Here is a 20,933-nt window from a genome sequence, read left to right as displayed (position 1 = left end):
TCCAGGCAGGGCTCATGACAGGTGACAGGGCAGAGAGTAGTCAGGACGAGGAAGGGGTCTTGGCAGGTGGCAGGGGAGAGAGTAGTCAGGTTGAGACAGAGATCTTGGCAGGTGACAAGGGAGACAGTAGTCAGGTTCAGGCAGGGGTCTTGGCAGGTGGCAGGCAAGAGAATAGTCAGATCAAGACAGAAGTCTTGGCAGGTGACAAGGGAGACAGTAGTCAGGTCCAGGGAGGGGTCTTGGCAGGTGGCAAGGGAGAGAGTAGTCAGATTGAGGCAGGCGAGACAGTAGTCAGGTCCAGGGAGGGGTCTTGGCAGGTGGCAAGGGAGAGAGTAGTCAGATTGAGGCAGGCGAGAGAGTAGTCAGGTCCAGGCAGCAGGCGAGAGAGTAGTCACATCTGGGTCAGTAACAAACAGGCAACTGACAGGTAAGAAATATAGCATGTTTAGTTCTCAAGTAGCTGGTGATAAGACAGACACCCTTGTGGATAGAGGACACACCCAGAATCAATATTGGTCTAACGCAACCCTTGTAAGGACCACTTGTATTTTTGCCCAGGTGTACCCTTTCTCATCCCCACAGCCAGACACACGGTATTATTCACAGCCAGGCACACACACATTTTTGCTTGTTGTCTTCAATGACCAGTCTAGAGGATGTTTATTTTTTTTGGAGTTTGATTGTAGAGCTGGGGATAGGGATGGGGAATGTAGTAGGATACTCCAAAATTAGAACTGAGGACATCTAGCTGATCTCTTAGTTGAGCACTGTTGAAGCCCTGGCTGAAAGCAGATAGCAGATTTCCCTTTACATTGTAGCAGCAAGTAGTTTAGGAATGAGCAAAGTTCCTTTTTGCAGTAGTAGTGGTAAAAAGGCTGAGCTCCTCATGATTAAGCCAGTTATGACAGGCTGCAACAGCCCAAAGGTAACGTAGCTGAGCAAAGTCCTTTGCAGTGGGACAAGCTCTTCAGAACACTAGCCAGTGTTCCCTTTCCTTTCCAGATCCACACTTACTATCAAGCACGCAGAATCCCCAAATTCCTCAATGTCTGTATTCAAAAGGCCCAAGGACAGAATGGCTGCCTCTTTCCAATCTTCGAAGTGAAACCCTCCAGTAATACCAAACAAAGCTTTGGCAGACAGCTCCCTTCAGCCAGCTTACTGTAGAATCAGGGTCAATCTCTCTAACGTCAGGCCCTCAGGTTGACCCACCTAGGGCCACATAGCAGCCAGTGTCAAGCAATGCAACCTTGCCTCCAGCCTGGCTTGGTTCAGTCCTCTCCCGGGAAAGACTCTGAACCCATGTGCTCACAGAACATAAATACCACTCCCAGCATGCAATGGGACTGCCCTCACCTGCAATTGGCCCAGGCTGTATCTATATTCGTGCTGTTTATTTGCCTAGCCCCTACCCATGTTCCGGAAGGCTCTCCTGAAGGCGGGCAGAACTAAGACAAACTCCGACAACACCAGAGCAGCATGAGCAGACCTAACTAATCCATCACAGCACTCTGTTAGGCAGAGAGCCCAATTAGATTTTCCTAACAGTCTCTCTGTTAAAGCGGAGTTGCACGCACCTGTCAAAAAATATACAAAAACTGTAGCTGCTGACTTTTAAAAAACAGCCACTTACCTGTCCCTCAGTCCCGCAGTGTGTCCCCCACATCCCGTTTCACCAGATGTTCTGTATTCCAGGAGGCCGGCATCTTCAGTGTGGGCACCCGGCTGTGATAGCTTGCGACTTCACAGTTGGGTACCCACTACGCATACCCGTGTAGCGCTGCGTTTCCTGAATTGTCCTGTAGTCTTCTGGGACCTGTCATGTGTCCCAAAAGACTACAGGGAGGGAGGATACCTTCCTCTTCCGATCGCCTAGGCGATTGGACCAGAAGTGGGAGCGGGTACCTGTCAAATTCGGGTACCCGCTCCCCCCACCCCCCAAAGGTGCCAATCCTTAATGGGGAGTGGGGGAGCAGTCCTTAAAGCGGAACGTCCCCTTTTTGGTGGAGCTCCGCTTTAAGCAGAGAAACACAGCTATACTTACCCTAACTATACAAATTCTAGAACTTTACTAGGAGGGTGCTACACTCACCCCCCACCAAAAATAGGCCATATCTCCACTGGCCTGGCAGCCCCCCTACAAAAATCTTTGTACAAAAATCTAGCAGAGTATCCCACAAACTTGAAGGGGGGAAAGGGAAGTAACATATGTATACACCCAATAAAGGGAAATAAATTAGCAGTGCAAAAACAAAGTATCTGCTGTACACATATATACACAAATTTTAGGTAGTGCCCTACCGAGTGCAACTTTTATGTGCAGCTCCCGCTAAAAATGAAAGTAATTGGTGGGGTGAAATAATCACATGCCTAACTATACCGTAAATTATCTAATACAATTTTTTTTACAGTATCAGCAACGTAGAATATATTACAGTAGAGTAACTTGGTTGTGGCGGAGTAGTTCCATGCAGTCCTGCAGGGAAAGGGAAAAAGAAACACATATGTTATAAACGATATAGGGTCTGAGATTAAAAATCCCATTTCAGCCTTTGCAGATGACACCAAGCTGTGCCGTGGAATAACGTCCTTACAGGATGTCTCCAATTTGCAAGCCGACCTCAATGCTCTGTGTAATTGGGGGACTATGGGGCCAATGAGGTTTAATGTTGATAAATGTAAGGTTCTGCACTTGGGGGCTAAGAATATGCATGCATCATACATACTAGGGGGGTACAACTGGGGGAATCAATGGTGGAGAAGGATCTGGGGGTTCTGGTAGATCACAAGCTTAATAATGACAGCAATGCCAAGCTGCAGGTTCTAAAGGGTTCTAAATCCTCTCTTGTATTAAAAGAGGTATACATTCCAGAGAGAGAGAGATATCATTCCCCCGGTACAAATCATTAGTAATACCTCATTTGGAATATGCAGTTCAGTTTTGGGCACAAATTTACAAAAAGAACATTGGGGAACTGGAGAAGTACAGAGAAGGGCAACCAAACTGATAAGAGGCATGGAGGAGCTCAGCTATGAGGAAAGATTAGAGGAACTGAATTTATTCTCTCTTGAGAAGAGGAGATTAAGGGGGGATATGATCACCATGTATAATACATAAGGGGGATATGATCTCCATGTATAATACATAAGGGGGGGATATGATCTCCATGTATAATACATAAGGGGGGATATGATCTCCATGTATAATACATAAGGGGGGGATATGATCTCCATGTATAATACATAAGGGGGGGATATGATCTCCATGTATAATACATAATGGGGGATATGATCTCCATGTATAATACATAAGGGGGGATATGATCTCCATGTATAATACATAAGGGGGGATATGATCTCCATGTATAATACATAAGGGGGGGATATGATCTCCATGTATAATACATAAGGGGGATATGATCTCCATGTATAATACATAAGGGGGGATATGATCTTCATGTATAATACATAAGGGGGGATATGATCTCCATGTATAATACATAAGGGGGGGATATGATCTCCATGTATAATACATAAGGGGGGATATGATCACCATGTATAATACATAAGGGAGGATATGATCTCCATGTATAATACATAAGGGGGATATGATCACCATGTATAATACATAAGGGGGGATATGATCTCCATGTATAATACATAAGGGGGGGATATGATCTCCATGTATAATACATAAGGGGGATATGATCTCCATGTATAATACATAAGGGGGGATATGATCTCCATGTATAATACATAAGGGGGGATATGATCTCCATGTATAATACATAAGGGGGGATATGATCTCCACGTATAATACTTAAGGGGGGATATGATCTCCATGTATAATACATAAGGGGGGATATGATCTCCATGTATAATACATAAGGGGGGGATATGATCTCCATGTATAATACATAAGGGGGGATATGATTTCCATGTATAATACATAAGGGGGGATATGATCTCCATGTATAATACATAAGAGGGATATGATCTCCATGTATAATACATAAGGGGGGATATGATTTCCATGTATAATACATAAGGGGGGATATGATCTCCATGTATAATACATAAGAGGGATATGATCTCCATGTATAATACATAAGGGGGGGGGGGGGATATGATCTCCATGTATAATACATAAGGGGGGATATGATCTCCATGTACAATACTTTAGGGGGATATGATCTCCATGTATAATACATAAGGGGGGATATGATCTCCATGTATAATACATAAGGGTGATATGATCTCCATGTATAATACATAAGGGGGGATATGATCACCATGTATAATACATAAGGGGGGATATGATCTCCATGTATAATACATAAGGGGGGATATGATCTCCATGTATAATACATAAGGGGGATATGATCTCCATGTATAATACATAAGGGGGGATATGATATCCATGTATAATACATATGGGGAGATATGATCACCATATATAATACATAAGGGGGGATATGATCACCATGTATAATACATAAGGGGGGATATGATCACCATGTATAATACATAAGGGGGGATATGATCACCATATATAATACATAAGGGGGGATATGATCACCATGTATAATACATAAGGGGGGATATGATCTCCATGTATAATACATAGGGGGTAATGATCTCCATGTATAATACATAAGGGGGATATGATCTCCATGTAGAGTTATTCACCCTGAGGTCATCAAAGAGGACAAGGGGGCGCTCTTTACGTCTGGAGGAAAAGAAAACACAGAGGATTGGGAGCTTAGGTCTCCCTGCATGCAGCACACCATTTCTTGCAGTATCAAGAACAGCCGCCCCCACCCCCACAATGTCAGTAAGGCCTCTGTTCCTGGGCTTCTACATTTATATGCCTTCGCCCACACGCCAACTCTTCTGGGAAATGTAGTCCTCTAGTTAGCAGCCTTTTAACAAAGTCTTGCAGTTCAGCCTACAAAATCCATAACGCTTTTCACCAGGATGTGTGCGTCCTGCAGGACACTTTGTGTCTCTTTTAACATCCTGCAATCTGAATAATAGGGTGTTACATTTAAAATCGATTCAACTGCAAATAATTTTTTTTAATTTAATTTGTTTTATTGCTATTTGATTCATTTCTAAACTGCTGTTTTATATATGAAAAAAAATCTATATTTGTCCCAACAGTTTCTGAAAAGTTGCCAGTAGGATGGTTTCCTTTATCAAGGATAATTCCTGTTGTTAGCAATGGTTGCAGCCTCCTGGCACTGAGTACATCCTGTGTTGAAAAATGTGTTCCTACCAGAAGGATTGCTCATCTAGTTTAAAGAGGACCTTGCTGAAAATGCAAGGTGTGCGTACTGCGTAGCACTCCCCCCAGCCAAAAAAATTAAAACAAATAATTTCGAAAAATATAAACATCAGGGGAAAAAAATAAAACGTTCCTTTATTTCTGGTAGGCATTCTTCTGGAATCTTGGAAAAGCCGACGATCCCAAATTCTGCAACATTGCATTCCTAAACTGTGAGATTTGTCATCCTCAGCTTTTCTAGGTGAGAAGACTGAGTGATGTCACCACCACCTTATGCACAATGGAACCCAGAGTGTAAGGTAAGTATTTTGTTCTTTTTTTTTTTCAATTCTTTATTTATATTCTTGAACAAGAGGATTTGTATTTTTTCTTATTTTCTCCTTATATTTATACATATTTAATTAAAAACATTAAAAAGATTAAAGTTTGGTTTCCACCTTTACAAAATTTAAAAAAATTGAATATGTATTTTTTGTTATATATTTTAAATATTTGTTTTGCTTCATGCTTGTTTAACTTATTTCTTTTGGATGGGATGGATAACACAGAATCTTTACTGTTGGGTACTGAAACAGCAACAGAGGGCAAAACGTCTGATAGAGACACCTGTTCTAGTGACAACTGTCTAAAGCCGGGTACTCATGGATATAAATTCGGCTGGTTTAGCAAGAACTTGGCTAAATGTCTGTGTCAGTAGACACAGGCAGCGCAGCTCAGGATCTAGCCGGCAGGTCTTCCTAATGGTGGCATACCAAGAAGAGGAGAAGCCAGGAGCACTGGAGGGGGGGGGGGGGGGGTGGCTAAAAAGAAGATCAGGTCCACTCTGTAAAGGTAAATACACTATATCATATATATATATTTTTTTTAATGACTTTCCAATGATTTTAACAGCAGTTGCTGAACAGCAACGGAGACATATAAGTAAAATGGTCCGTAATTGTATCTCAATTCCATGTTTTGACTGCACAAAAAAATAATAGCAGCTAGTCGTAACTAACTTTTGTAATTTTGTAATAAATTCAATTAAATCCTTAGGATTTTCTATTTCCTTGTTGGCTATCCGTGTGTAAAGAAAAAGCAAGCTAATGACACCTTTTAAGAATGATGAGGATTGATGATTTCGACAGGAAGGGGGTAAAGGGACATAATGAGCAATAAATTTGGGGAGGGGTGTAATATAAAAAGAAAGATTAAGAACCCCTATTCTATTAACTCCTTACTCTATTAAGACGGAAAAAAAATTGGTTTTAGATACACCTGAATTTTTTTGTTAAAAAAAAATGTATATGAAAAAAAAATTATAAATCACATCAGCCTTAAAACTTTAAAAATGATCAAAACCCATTATTCTTTCTCTTTAATTACTTATATTTTTATTCATAATATATTCTTTAAAAAAAAAAAATCAGTGAGTGCCAGCCCAGTTGATGTAACTTTAACTTGCACAGAGCCAGTGTTTCACTGAAAATCCAGCATTGAAAGAGCCGCCCTCTTCAGTTCAGCCAGGGATGTGATACCAGACGCACACACACAATACTCTTCAAGGTTTCCTCATCTCCACACTTGCTCCACACAGGAATTAATCATGTCTGGAATAACCACTGGGGATTTCCATGTTTATAAGGTACTGTATACACATTTTCTCCTAATAATAGCAATAGTCATATTTCTGTAATGAGAGGAAATAATGTGATAGGTACAAACAAAAAAAATAACTTAAATGCAACATCACAGCAGCTGGATAACAGATGTGTTTAATTATGTTCAGATTATAAGTGGGAGAGATTCCCTTCTAAGTGTTCTTGGCCGTGATGTCAGGAGAAGCTTTCAAAACCTTAAAATTGTTTTTGGACTTCTCTTATACGCTTATGAAGTTTGGGTGTTTTTTTATCTCTGTATTTAAATTCGCTGGATTTATTACCAGCAGGCTTGTTGCCTGAGGCTACGATGGTGTGTTCGTTGTAGAAGCATATTGGAACCAAACACGTTTTATTTTACTGAAGTCGGGGCACTCGAAAGGGAATTCTGCTCTACTGTAATAGGTTAAGGGTTGTATGTTGCTCAATGCCTTAGAAAAGTCAGCCTGGTATATATAATGTGCCTCATTTCATCTATATAGAAGACACCTTCTCCTGTGGACCACTACAAGCCTTTTAAAGCCCAATCCAGGACATGTGCATACTGCCTGCCCCAAAGTAACAATGCATTACTGCAGGCTCAAGAGTGATCCTTATGTCCTAATCACCTTTACGTATGCCCTATCACCTTTACGTATGCCCTATCACCTTTATTCATGCCCTATCATCTTTACGTATGCCCTGTCATCTTTACATATGCCCTGTCACCTTACGCATGCCCTATCATCTTTACATATGCCCTATTACCTTTACGTATGCCCTATCACCTTTACATATGTCCTGTTATCTTTACGTATGCCCTATCACCTTACTCATGCCCTATCATCTTTACGTATGCCCTGTCATCTTTACGTATGCCCTATCATCTTTACGTATGCCCTATCACCTTTATGTATGCCCTATCATCTTTATGTATGCCCTATCACCTTTATGTATGCCCTATCATCTTTACGTATGCCCTATCATCTTTACGTATGCCCTATCACCTTTACGTATGCCCTATCATCTTTACGTATGCCCTATCACCTTTACGTATGCCCTATCACCTTTATGTATGCCCTATCATCTTTACGTATGCCCTATCACCTTTATGTATGCCCTATCATCTTTACGTATGCCCTATCACCTTTATGTATGCCCTATCATCTTTACGTATGCCCTATCACCTTTATGTATGCCCTATCATCTTTACGTATGCCCTATCACCTTTACGTATGCCCTATCACCTTTATGTATGCCCTATCATCTTTACGTATGCCCTATCACCTTTATGTATGCCCTATCATCTTTACGTATGCCCTATCATCTTTATGTATGCCCTATCATCTTTACGTATGCCCTATCACCTTTATGTATGCCCTATCATCTTTACGTATGCCCTATCACCTTTATGTATGCCCTATCATCTTTACGTATGCCCTATCACCTTTATGTATGCCCTATCATCTTTACGTATGCCCTATCACCTTTACGTATGCCCTATCACCTTTACGTATGCCCTATCACCTTTACGTATGTCCTATCATCTTTACGTATGCCCTATCACCTTTATGTATGCCCCATAACCTTATGCATGCCCTATCATCTTTACGTATGCCCTATCACCTTTGTGCATGTCCTATCACCTTACGCAAGCACCATTCATCTTTACGTATGCCCTATCACCTTTACATATGTCCTATCACCTTATGTATGCCCTATCACCTTTATTTATGCCTTATCTCCTTTACGCATGCCCTGTCACCTTTACGTATGCCCTATCATCTTTATGTATGCCCTATAACCTTATACATGCCCTATCAAATTTACGTATTCCCTATCACCTTGCGCATGCCCTATCACCTTTACGTATGCCCTGTCATCTTTACGTATGCCCTGTCACCATTACATATGCCCTATCATCTTTAGCATGCCCTATCATCTTTACGCATGCCCTATCACCTTTACGCATACCCTATCACCTTTACGTATGCCCTGTCATCTTTACGTATGCCCTATCACCTTTACGTATGCCCTATCACCTTTATGTATGCCCTATCATCTTTACGCATGCCCTATCACCTTTACGCATGCCCTATCACCTTTACGTATGCCCTATCACCTTTATGTATGCCCTATCATCTTTACATATGCCCTGTCACCTTTAAATTTGACATATCACCTTCACTGTTGAAAATACCGTTCCTCACTAGGGTGCAGCTTGGGTCAGTCTCTACCCAGGAGTTGGTTGCCATTACTGAGTCAATGAGCTGTGGGTGGTAGATTCCCCCCGACCGTGGCTGCATGTATACAAAGTGTTGGGGACACATGGTCATATTAGGTCAATGATGTCACAAGCACTCCCATCCCTTTGTGTAAATTGGCTGTAGGACAGGAAATCTTCTGCCTGCAGCTCATTGGTCCAGCAATGACAGCCAGCTTCTTGGTTCCGATATGCTTGGGATTGGACTGAACCCATGCTCATCACTATTCCTCACCGTACAATATACTGTGTAACACCTTTAACAATAGCTACATCAGAGTATACCTCCAAACAAAACAGGGATTACATTACTATTAATATTATACAGGATTTATATGGCGCCAACAGTTTGCTCAGCGCTTTACAATATAATGGGAGGCAATACAGCAACAATACAGTTCAATACAAGAGGGATAGGAGGGCCCTGATCCTTGGAGCTTACAATCTACATGGTATGTTTCACTACTGGTGAAATATTTTTTAAAAAGGTTAAAAGCACCTGGCAGTACTCGGGTCGTTGGTTCAAAACCCAACCACGGCACTATTTGCCTGGAGTTTGAATGTTCTCCCTATGCCTGCATGGGTTTCCTCTGGGTATTCCGGTTTCCTCCCACACTCCAAAGACATGCTGGTAGGGTAATTGGATCCTGTCTAAATTGTCCCTAGTATGTGTATGTATGAATGTGAGTTAGGGACCTTAGATTGTACACCCCTTGAGGGTTAGGGACCTTAGATTGTACACCCCTTGAGGGTTAGGGACTGATGTAAATGTACTATATATATGTAAAGCGCTGCGTAAATTGATGGCACTATATAAGTGTAATAAATAAATAAAACAAGGTAGCTACCTTAGTAATATTACTTATAAGTCCGGGTCAATTTATTATTTAAGGCTAAAGTTGAATTGATAGAGCTGAGAATCTATCTTGAAGCATCCAATTTCCATGAGAGGTTGGTGTTGACAGAGCTTTACCACAATCCCCTGTTGGGGACCATTTGTACTACACATGGAGTACGCTCACCCTCCTTCCACTAAGTCCTCAGGCACACGGAAGGTTGTGATAATGCTGGTAACATTAGCTGTGTAAAGTCACATTAAAAAGTGAGTTTTTCAGCTTTTTTTAGCGTTTTTGCATTAGCGTTTATCGGCGTTTTGCCACGATTAGCAGCGTTTTGCTGTGTTATTCAGCATTTGAGTTTTTTAGCGTTTTTTTTACAAAAAAAAAATTTGGGGGGATAAAAAAGTCCAAAAATGCCAGTTTGTGGCGTTTTACCACGTTTTTCACCATTTGGAGCATTTTTACAGCTAAAAAAACTCCTCTAAAAACCCAACGTCCCTGCCAAAAAACGTTGATTACAGTCTATGTGTGCATGGACACATTATTATTATTATTATACAGTATTTATAAAGCGCCAATAGTTCGCTCAGCGCTGTACATTACAAAGGGGGACAGAACATGTGACAGAACAATAACAATACAATGCAAAACATGAGGGGATCGAGGGCCCTGCTCTTTTGAGCTTACAATCTAGGAGGGAGGGGATGGTGGCACAGGAGGAGATAGCTGTGGGGGATGGAGTGGTAGGAAGAGTGGAGGAGGTTGGCAAGTTAGCAGGGGGTGGGGTAGGCTTCCCTGTAGAGATGGGATTTCAGGGTGCGCCTAAAGGAGAGGAGAGTAGGTGATAATCTGATGGGTTGGGGCAGGGAGTTCCAGAGGATGGGTGACAACCTGGAGAAGTCCTGGAGGCGGGCATGGGAGGAGGAGACCAGGGAACTAGAGAGAAGGAGGTCTTGTGAGGAGCGGAGAGTGCGTGTTGGGTGGTACTTGGATATTAGGTCGGTGATGTAGTTCGGGGCAGTATGGTGGACGGCTTTGTACGTCAGTGTTAGGATTTTGAATTTGATCCGTTGTGCAATCGGAAGCCAGTGGAGGGATTGGCAGAGGGGGGTGGCGGATACAGAGCGGTTGGAAAGGTGAATGAGTCTGGCAGCCGTATTCAGGATCGACTGAAGCAGGGATAGCCAGCGGCGAGGCAGGCCAGTGAGGAGGGAGTTGCAGTAGTCACATAGGATAACATGCTGGGGGGTTTACTGCCTGTAGGTAAAAATGTCAAAAGCTAAAAACAGCCGCTGTAAAAATGTCCCATGAGCATGATGCTAAGCAGGGGTGGACTGACAACTCATGGGCCCCCCAGGCAATAGGGGATCATGGGGCCCCTGTGTCCTTGCCCAAATTCAAAAAAGCCTATGAAAAAGGTACCAGGGGCATCTCATGGGGCCCCCTACTGACCCCGGGCCCTCGGGCAGCGCTCGAGTTTCCAAATGGCCAGTCCGCCCCTGATGCTAAGTATGCTTGGTTTCAGTGAGCAGACTCTGCCTGCAGCACAAACCTGTTTATCCCATATGAACGGTCCAATATAAAGGGATAGATGAATGAAGGAATGAGAAAAAGATTGTTTAGTTTTGGGAAAATGTTTTTAGTATGTTTTATTATGTTTGTTTTACTATTTGAAGCATTTGTAAAAAGAAAAATTGCATAGCTGTTCGTCCAGGGAAACTGCCGGTAGACCTATGCAAAGGGGGCAAAATCAAATTTCTCCTTCTATTTCCCACACAGGCAGAATATCAGTATAAGAAATGGAATGGATTGGGGAAATACCACCGCTAGATGGAGCTGAGGATAATAGGAAATAAATACTGATCCTCAGTATCTTCTAGTAGTCATAATGCAGTATTTTCCCAAACCACTCTTTTATGAATGAGTTGAATTTGACCTGTAGAGAAAATAGCCTGAGAACATTAATATTTGCCCCATTCACACTGAACAAATGTACCACCAGTAGTTTTAATAGACAAAATGCAACTTTTTTTTTTTTTTTAATAAATACTTGCCTATGTGTTTTTATTTTTTGAAAAAATACGCCTGCTAGTGAATAAAGAACATGTAGTCACTGTTTTTTTCTTTGATGTAGATGCATGCTGTGATATAGTGATTGTTAAAGGTGTAACAGTAAATATTCTAAGGTGATTAAGCTGACCCTTCCCCCCCCCAAATACAAAAAAGCTTGAAAAAACCTTAAACCTATTTAAGTGATATTTAAAATTAAGGCATTAAATGTCAATTTACATTTTTTCCCCACTTCCTGCTATTCAGTAGGTACTGGTGACGTAGCCAGGAACTCAAAGCTGCCCAGTGGGAAGACTACGTCAACCAGGGGCGGACTGACAACTCATGGGGCCCCCCCGGGCAATATGGGATCATGGGCCCCTGTGTCCTTGCCCACACTCAAAGCACACCCAAAAAAGCCTATAAAAAGTACCAGGGGCATTTCATGGGGACCTTACTGACCCCGGGCCCTCGGGCAGTGCCCGAGTGTTCGAATGGTCAGTCCGCCCCTGGCGTCAACTGTACCTTCCTGGGAGATCTTGGGAGTAAACTGCGAGATCTCATGAGATCTTGAGATATCTCACAAAATCTCTCTTGGAAAAGGCACTTCTTTCCCAGCAGATGAAGTTAAAGTGTCACTAAACCCCAGACCCCGCATTCACTATATCCTGTCTCCCCAGACCCTGCATTCACTATATCCGGTCTCCCCGGACCCCGCATTCACTATATCCTGTCTCCCCAGACCCTGCATTCACTATATTTGGTCTCCCCAGACCCTGCATTCACTGTATCTGGTGTCCCCGGACCCTGCATTCACTATATCTGGTCTCCCAGGACCCTGCATTCACTATATCTGATCTCCCCGGACCCTGCATTCACTATATCTGGTCTCCCCGGGCCCTGCATTCACTATATTTGGTCTCCCCAGACCCTGCATTCACTATATCTGGTCTCCCTGGACCCTGAATTCACTATATCCGGTCTCCCCGGACCCTGCATTCACATATCCGGTCTCCCCGGACCCTGCATTCACTATATTTGGTCTCCCAGGACCCTGCATTCACTGTATCTGGTGTCCCCGGACCCTGCATTCACTATATCTGGTCTCCACGGGCCCTGCATTCACTATATTTGGTCTCCCCAGACCCTGCATTCACTATATCTGGTCTCCCTGGACCCTGAATTCACTATATCTGGTGTCCCCGGACCCTGTATTCACTATATCTGGTCTCCCCGGACCCTGCATTCACTATATCCGGTCTCCCCGGACCCTGCATTCACTATATCCGGTCTCCCCGGAACCTGCATTCATTATATCCGGTCTCCCCAGACCCTGCATTCACTATATCCGGTCTCCCCGGACCCTGCATTCACTATATCCGGTCTCCCCGGACCCTGCATTCACTATATCTGGTCTCCCCGGACCCTGCATTCACTATATCTGGTCTCCCCGGACCACGCATTCACTATATCCGGCCTCCCCGGACCCTGTATTCACTATATCCGGTCTCCCCGGACCCTGCATTCACTATATCTGGTCTCCCAGGACCCTGCATTCACTATGTTTGGTCTCCCCGGACCCTGTATTCACTATGTGTGGTCTCCCCGGACCCTGCATTCACTATAACACACCAAACTGAGCATGAGCGATATGTCTTATCAGGAGATAAGAGGGGGACACTGGAAGAAGGGGAGGATCAGAGAAGACAGGATCAAACAGCCTTTTTACACAATTCAGAGGATTAACCCCTTAAGGTTCAGAGTGAGTATAACAAGCATGCTTTACTGCATATACAGACTGATTGTACTGTTGGGGGTTTAGTAACACCTTCATGTCACATGTGCCAGGGTAGAGCACTGAGTGTGCAGGAGCGGAATCTTCCTTGCTCATCATTATGGTGGAGCTGCAACAATTCCAGGATGTATAGGAAAGAGAATCCTCAACCATGGCAGAAAATTGCCACTGGGGTCAGAGCGACGAGTTAAGATCACAAACATACTAAAGGAAACAGAAGCCCGGAGTCCAACGTTTTTTTAGTTTAATTGCCATTTTAAAATGTTTCATAATGTGTCTTTAGTTTAATTGGACAATTCAGGTGAATGTCAGCTTTAAATTGTATAAAGACACCTTTGCGCTCACAACAAACATTATCCCAGTTTTCCTGGAAGTGGCATAAAATATAAATATTTATATAAAATAGCATAACTCCCACCTTTCTTAGGGTTTGTACAAACTGGCATTACTTCACAGCATAATTATAATGATGTAAACAAAGTTTTCTGAGGTTCTGTCTGGACCGGAGCTGATAATGCAATTCAATTGGAATGTTAAAAAAAAGCCCAGAAATTACACACATGTGTTTCTTCAGTTATCTGTGATTTTTGCAGCCCTTTTACTTTGGCTGCTATCAGAAAAGCTTAAAAATGCATAAAAAGACACATGTTAAAGCTATATAATTCTTAAAGTGTTGCTAAACCCCGGACCCTGCATTCACTATATCTAGTCTCATCGGACCCTGCATTCACTATATCCGGTCTCCCCGGACCCTGCATTCACTATATCTAGTCTCATCGGACCCTGCATTCACTATATCTAGTCTCATCGGACCCTGCATTCACTATATCTGGTCTCCCCGGACCCCGCATTCACTATATCTGGTCTCCCCGGACCCCGCATTCACTATATCTAGTCTCATCGGACCCTGCATTCACTATATCTGGTCTCCCCGGACCCTGCATTCACTATATCCGGTCTCCCCGGACCCTGCATTCACTATATCCGGTCTCCCCGGACCCTGCATTCACTATATCTAGTCTCATCGGACCCTGCATTCACTATATCCGGTCTCCCCGGACCCTGCATTCACTATATCTGGTCTCCCCGGACCCTGCATTCACTATATCCGGTCTCCCCGGACCCTGCATTCACTATATCTAGTCTCATCGGACCCTGCATTCACTATATCTGGTCTCCCCGGACCCTGCATTCACTATATCTGGTCTCCCCGGACCCTGCATTCACTATATCCGCTCTCCCCGGACCCTGCATTCACTATATCTTGTCTCCCCGGACCCTGCATTCACTATATCTGGTCTCCCCGGGCCCTGCACTCACTATATCTGGTCTCTCCGGACCCTGCATTCACTATATCTGGTCTCCCTGGACCCCGCATTCACTATATCTGGTCTCCCCGGACCCTGCATTCACTATAATATGGTCTCCCCAGGCCCTGCATTCACTATATCCAGTCTCCCCTGACCCCGCATTCATTATATCTGGTCTCCCAGGACCCTGCATTCACTATATCTGGTCTCCCCGTACCCTGTATTCACTATATTTGCTCTCCCAGGACCGTGCATTCACAATATCTGGTCTCCCAGGACCCTGCATTCACTATATATGGTCTCCCCGGACCCCGCATTCACTGTATCTGGTCTCCCCGGACCCTGCATTCACTATATCTGGTCTCCCAGGACCCTGCATTCACTATATATGGTCTCCCAGGACCCTGCACTCACTGTATCCGGTCTCCCCAGACCCTGCATTCACTATATCCGTTCTCCCCGGACCCTGCATTCACTATATCTGGTCTCCCCGGACCCTGCATTCACTATATCCGGTCTCCCCAGATCCTGCATTCACTATATCCGGTCTCCCCAAACCCTGCATTCACTATATCTGGTCTCCCAGGACCCTGCATTCTCTCTATCTGGTCTCCCACAGTACACAGAACATGGAAATGCATTTTTTTGTAGTAAATATAAACTGCTAAATACCTTTTTTCATCAGCAGTATATAGCAGTCTTGTGACTTCTATCAGTGTTCAGCAGAGCACTGGTTAAGAAGGAGTTTTCATTTTTCTCTAGGAGGATGCAGGACCCCTGACCCTCTGTCTGATGATTGGCCCCTGTGCTGATCACATGCACTTTCCTAAGTAAAAAAAAACAAAAACAACTCTCTAGCAATACACACCAAACTGAGCATGTGCAGAGTGACTCCACACGATATGTCTTATCAGGATACTATCAGCAGATGAATTGGGGACAGTAGAAGAAGGGGATGATCAGAGAAGACAGGATCAAACAGCCTTTTTACACAATGCAGAGGATTAACCTCGTAGGTTCCACAGTGAGTATAACAAGCATGCTTTACTGCATATACAGACTGATTTCACTGTTGTGGGTTTAGTAACACTTTAACAAGCTTTAAAAAAAAATTTTTTTTATATAAATGTCTAAATATAAGCCATTATACTAGAAAGAAGGACACCTTTGATCACAAAGCGTGCAGACAAACAACACCCCCCTTGCCCTGCATCAGCGGACTGACCATTTGGAAACTCGGGCACTGCCTGAGGGCCCGGGGTCAGTAGGGGGCCCCATGAGATGCCCCTGGTACCTTTTTCATAGGCTTTTTTGAGTTTGGGCAAGGACACAGGGGCCCCATGATCCCCTATTGCCCGGGGGCCCCATGAGTTGTCAGTCCGCCCCTGATCAGCTTACAAAGATAATGTTAAGAATTAATACACAAATACAATTGATCTGCCAGTTATAAACCAAAGGTACATAAGCAGTATCCAAAAAAAGTCATCAAAATGTCGGGCATAACCTCGTACACTCATGGCATCCTCTCCCACCAATCCTGATTAAATCCTCTCTATGTCTCTGCATGACTGAACAAAGTATGAAAATAGTGATTGCAGGTGTCATTCATAAATACATTGTGACAATATAGTTAACATCTATTTTGCCTAAAATGTTACTAAACCCGCAACAGTACAATCAGTCTGTATATGCAGTAAAGCATGCTTGTTATACTCACTGTGGGACCTAAGGGGTTAATCTTTTGCATTGTGTAAAAAGGCCTTCTCTGATCCTCCTCTTCTCCTACTGTCCCCAATTAATCTGCTGATAGTACAGAGCTCTAGGAGTCACTCTGCACATGCTCAGTTTAGTATGTATGGCTAGAGAGTTTTTTTTTCTTTGTGATTAGCACAGGGCCAATCAGTACTTTCCAGGCAGAGGGTCAGGGGTTATGCAGCCTGATAGGACAGTCAGAGGAGAATGAAAACTCCTCCTACAAGCTTTACCAGTGCTCTGCTGGACACTGATAGAAGTCACAAGACTGCTATATACTGCTGATGAGAAAAGGTATTTAGCAGTTTATATTTACTAACATAATTGCATTTCCATTTCCTGTGTACTGTGGAATACCAGATAGAGTGAATGCTGGTTCCTGGGTTTAGTAACACGTGAAGTTCTTTATCAGTGATTCCAAGATATCCAGGAAAAAAGATGTTCACTTGATTGGGAACCACTCTGACTGGTTCATCAATGGGGACCCCAACTGTCAATATTAGTTGAAATTGACAGCCACCAGCCTAGCGAAATCTTGACTGTTGGCTCCCAATGAGAGGATGTTTATTAACATAAACCCAGCACATTGATCCTAATAAACAGCTTGTCTTTTGATATGCACATAATGTGGGCTCCAGCAACCTTGGAAAAAAAATCAAACAAAAGACTGGCCATGTGTAAATAATTTTTTTCATTCGACCAATGGGTTCGGTACAATATACCCATACATAAATTGTCCGGTTCCTGCTGAACCCATGTATGGCTGCCATAACTTTTATTAGAGATAACCCTATTATCACTACTAATTCATTTCTTCCACCCCGTCCTTTATTTCTTTTTTTCTATTGTGGGGTTTTTTGTTTTTTTTTACTTTCCATGCCTAAACGTTTTCCGTTTTTGTTCTATTATTGCTCATTTTTGCTGAACTGTATTTTTTTAAAGGTTTATTTAAAAAATAATGTTCATTTTGCTTGCAAAAAAAAAAACAAATTTGCCCTGATTTATGCCAAAAACAGAGGTTTCCTATTATAAATAAAAAAGACAAACCAAAAAAAATACATTTTGTAATTTAATTTAATTTTAGCATAATTTAATGTACAGTAGCACTCGTTTTTTTTCTAACTAGCATTGGTAAAACTTGGCATCCTGTATCTTTCTTTTTTTTTATTTTGTCCTGGAAGACAATATCTCAAAAAAGGAATTTGTTCCCCAAAAAATGGTATGTGGTATGTATTACTTCGGCATCACGAATAATGACTAGACTTCTGCAGAAGCCCATAGAGGAAATGTACAATTGCTCTGATCCATAAGAGATATACAGATGTGGGGCTAAAGATTATTTGTAAAGATCTATAGATCAGTCTAAATCAGGGGTCACCAAACCCTTCAAACAAAGGGACAGTTAACAGTCCTTCAGACTTTAGGTGGGCCAGATTGTTACCAGTGGAGGTAGAAAATGTCCCATGCCCAGCATCAGTGAGAATAGACATGGCTGAAGGGTTGGTGGTCAGCAGAAGGAGTAGTGCCCCATCATTGGTGTCAGTGGGAGGAATAGTGCCCCATCATTGGTGTCAGTGGGATGAATAGTGCCCCATCATTGGTGCCAGTGGGAGGAATAGTGCCCCATCATTGGTGTCAGTGGGAGGAATAGTGCCCCATCATTATTATTAGTGGGGGGAATAGTGCCCTATCATTGTTATTAGTGGAGGAATAGTGCCCCTTCATTGGTATTAGTGGGGTCAGAGGCAGCATTCCTCCTCCTCCAAACACGGCGAGTTGAGTTGATGCCAAAGAGCTGGATTTTGGTCTCATCTGACCACAACACTTTCACCCAGTCCTCCTCTGCATCATTCAGATGTTCAGTGGCAAACTTCAGAGGGGCCTGGACATGTGCTTTCTTGAGGAGAGGACCTTGCGGGCACTGCAGGATTTCAATCCTTGTCGGCGTAGTGTGTTACCAATTGTTTTCTTGGTGACTGTGGTCCCAGCTGTCTGGAGATCATTGACAAGATCCTCACGTGTAGTTCTGGGATGATTCCTCACTGTTCTCATAAACATTGACACTCCACCAGGTGAGATCTTGCATGGTGCACCAGACCTAGGGAGACTGACACTTGTTTTGTGTTTCTTTCTTTTGCGAATGATTGTACCAACTGTTGTCACCTTCTCACCAAGCTGCTTGGCGAAAGTTTTGTAGCCCAATCCAGCCTTGTGTAGGTCTACAATCTTGTCCCTGACATCCTTGGACAGCTCTTTGGTCTTTGACATGGTGGAGAGTTTGGAATCTGATTGTTTGATTGCTCCTGTGGACAGGTGTCTTTTATACAGGTAACAAAATGAGATTAGCAGCACTCACTTTAACCTCCCTGGCGGTATTCCTGAGTGTAGCTCGGGGTAAAGTTTCAGTACCACAAGCGGTAACCCCTGAGCTACACTCGGGAATACCATGCGGCGCTGCTCCGCGATCCATCGATCACTTACCTTGTCCTGCGCTCCTGCGGTGTCCCTCCTGCAGTGTCCCCGGCAATGTAATCCGGCGGATGCCTGTCATCTGGGTTCCGTCCCCTGTGAGCGTCGGGACGGAACGGCGGAAAATTTGAAAATGACAAAAAGTGACATTCACTAAATACACTACAATCACATAGTATTCCATTACTGTATCAAACCATTTCACATACATTTTATCCCGAGTGTTTTGTCCGGCGCCCTGCCTGCATTTTTACTGTTCTGCCTGGAAACTGAGAAACTTCCATGGCGTCCAAAAAGCGTCCCTTTAGGTCAAAAGCGGGTTTAGACCGGCTAGAGAACAGCGATAGTAAATCAGAACCACTTGCAGAATTGAGTGATAATGATTCGTGGGGGAAATTCCTCATCAGACACTGAAAACAATTTTGCGACTTTGCTCAGCGATGTGCGAACTTGGCGCTATATTTCAAATTTCAGTGTTTTTGGTTTGATTATATTATTGAATTAAATTTATTCTTATTATATTATTATTTTTTATGATTATTTATTAAATTATAATTTATGATTTCGTGTTTCAAGTTTTATCATACCCAGGATGTTTACTAGACTCTTGTTCGGACAGATTTCAGTGAGTTATTCCTAAGAATTACAGACCTACAATATAAAATGCCAAATTTCCATGCAAAATAATGGTACCGCTTTCAGCACCAAAAATCTGAAATAATCATACCGCCAGGGAAGTTAAGAGACTGCTTCTAATCTCAGCTTGTCACCTGTATGAAAGGTACCTGGTAGCCAGAAATCCTTCTGAATGATAGGGGATAAAATACTTATTTCCCTCATGAACATGCAAATCAGTCATCATTTGTTAGCCATGCATTTCTTTTGAAAGTTTTGTTGCTATTCTGTCTCTCAGTGTTACAATACACTGAACATTCGATTTTTAGACTGATCATTTCTTTGTGAACGGGCAAACATTCAAAATCAGCAGGGGAGCAAATACTTCTTTCCTTCACTGTACATCTTGCTTGTTTACTTGTACTATACCCTATTATCTTAAGTGACATTAGACTCAGTCACACAGCTTATCATATACAGTATGAATGACTGGCAAAACCTGTAGCTGTAACATCCTACTGAGGAAGCTACGAGTCCCTGTAGCGTAACGCATAGGGGAGGGGCGGTGACGTCATCACGCATCCACAGAGGAACGGCGAGTATGCACATTGAGGGCAGACACACCTATAAGGCTGACCCTATCGTGGTCTGGATACATTTTATACAAAGCGCAATTGTATCTTTAATAATGTGAGTGTAAAATCAGCGCACATTAAAATATCTTTAATCCCGGATAAGACACTATGTTTCTTTTCCCTTCTCTTCATGTTCCATCTATGGAGGATAAAGTCAAGCAGCTAGCTGAGAATGATCTAATGAAGCGGCTGTGCTGAGGAGAGAGAGGCTCACGCTGTTAACTCAGATCCATGGTGCAGCTTTGTTTGAACATTACTATCTAATCCACCAAAGAGGAGGAATATCTTGTGGTATATTGAATG

The 20,933-nt window shown here is 43.0% G+C and overlaps 1 protein-coding gene across 1 annotated transcript in view; it reads left to right on the top strand.

The window, feature by feature from the left end:
- The first annotated feature begins 6,755 nt into the window (after positions 1-6,755).
- Positions 6,756-20,933, top strand: part of LOC149444174 (B2 bradykinin receptor-like) — a 40,360-nt gene continuing 26,182 nt past the window's right edge. The window contains exon 1 of the mRNA XM_089654864.1: positions 6,756-6,911. Coding sequence (XP_089510990.1) covers positions 6,873-6,911 — 39 coding nt within the window. The 5' untranslated portion in view covers positions 6,756-6,872. The remainder of the gene's footprint in view (positions 6,912-20,933) is intronic.

This window comes from Staurois parvus, unplaced genomic scaffold (assembly GCF_062004578.1).
Source record: "Staurois parvus isolate SC_StPar_1 unplaced genomic scaffold, SC_StPar_1.0 ptg000811l, whole genome shotgun sequence".
Lineage (NCBI taxonomy): Eukaryota > Metazoa > Chordata > Amphibia > Anura > Ranidae > Staurois > Staurois parvus.
Note: the sequence above shows the minus strand (reverse complement) of the source record. Positions and strands in the feature narration are given on the sequence as shown.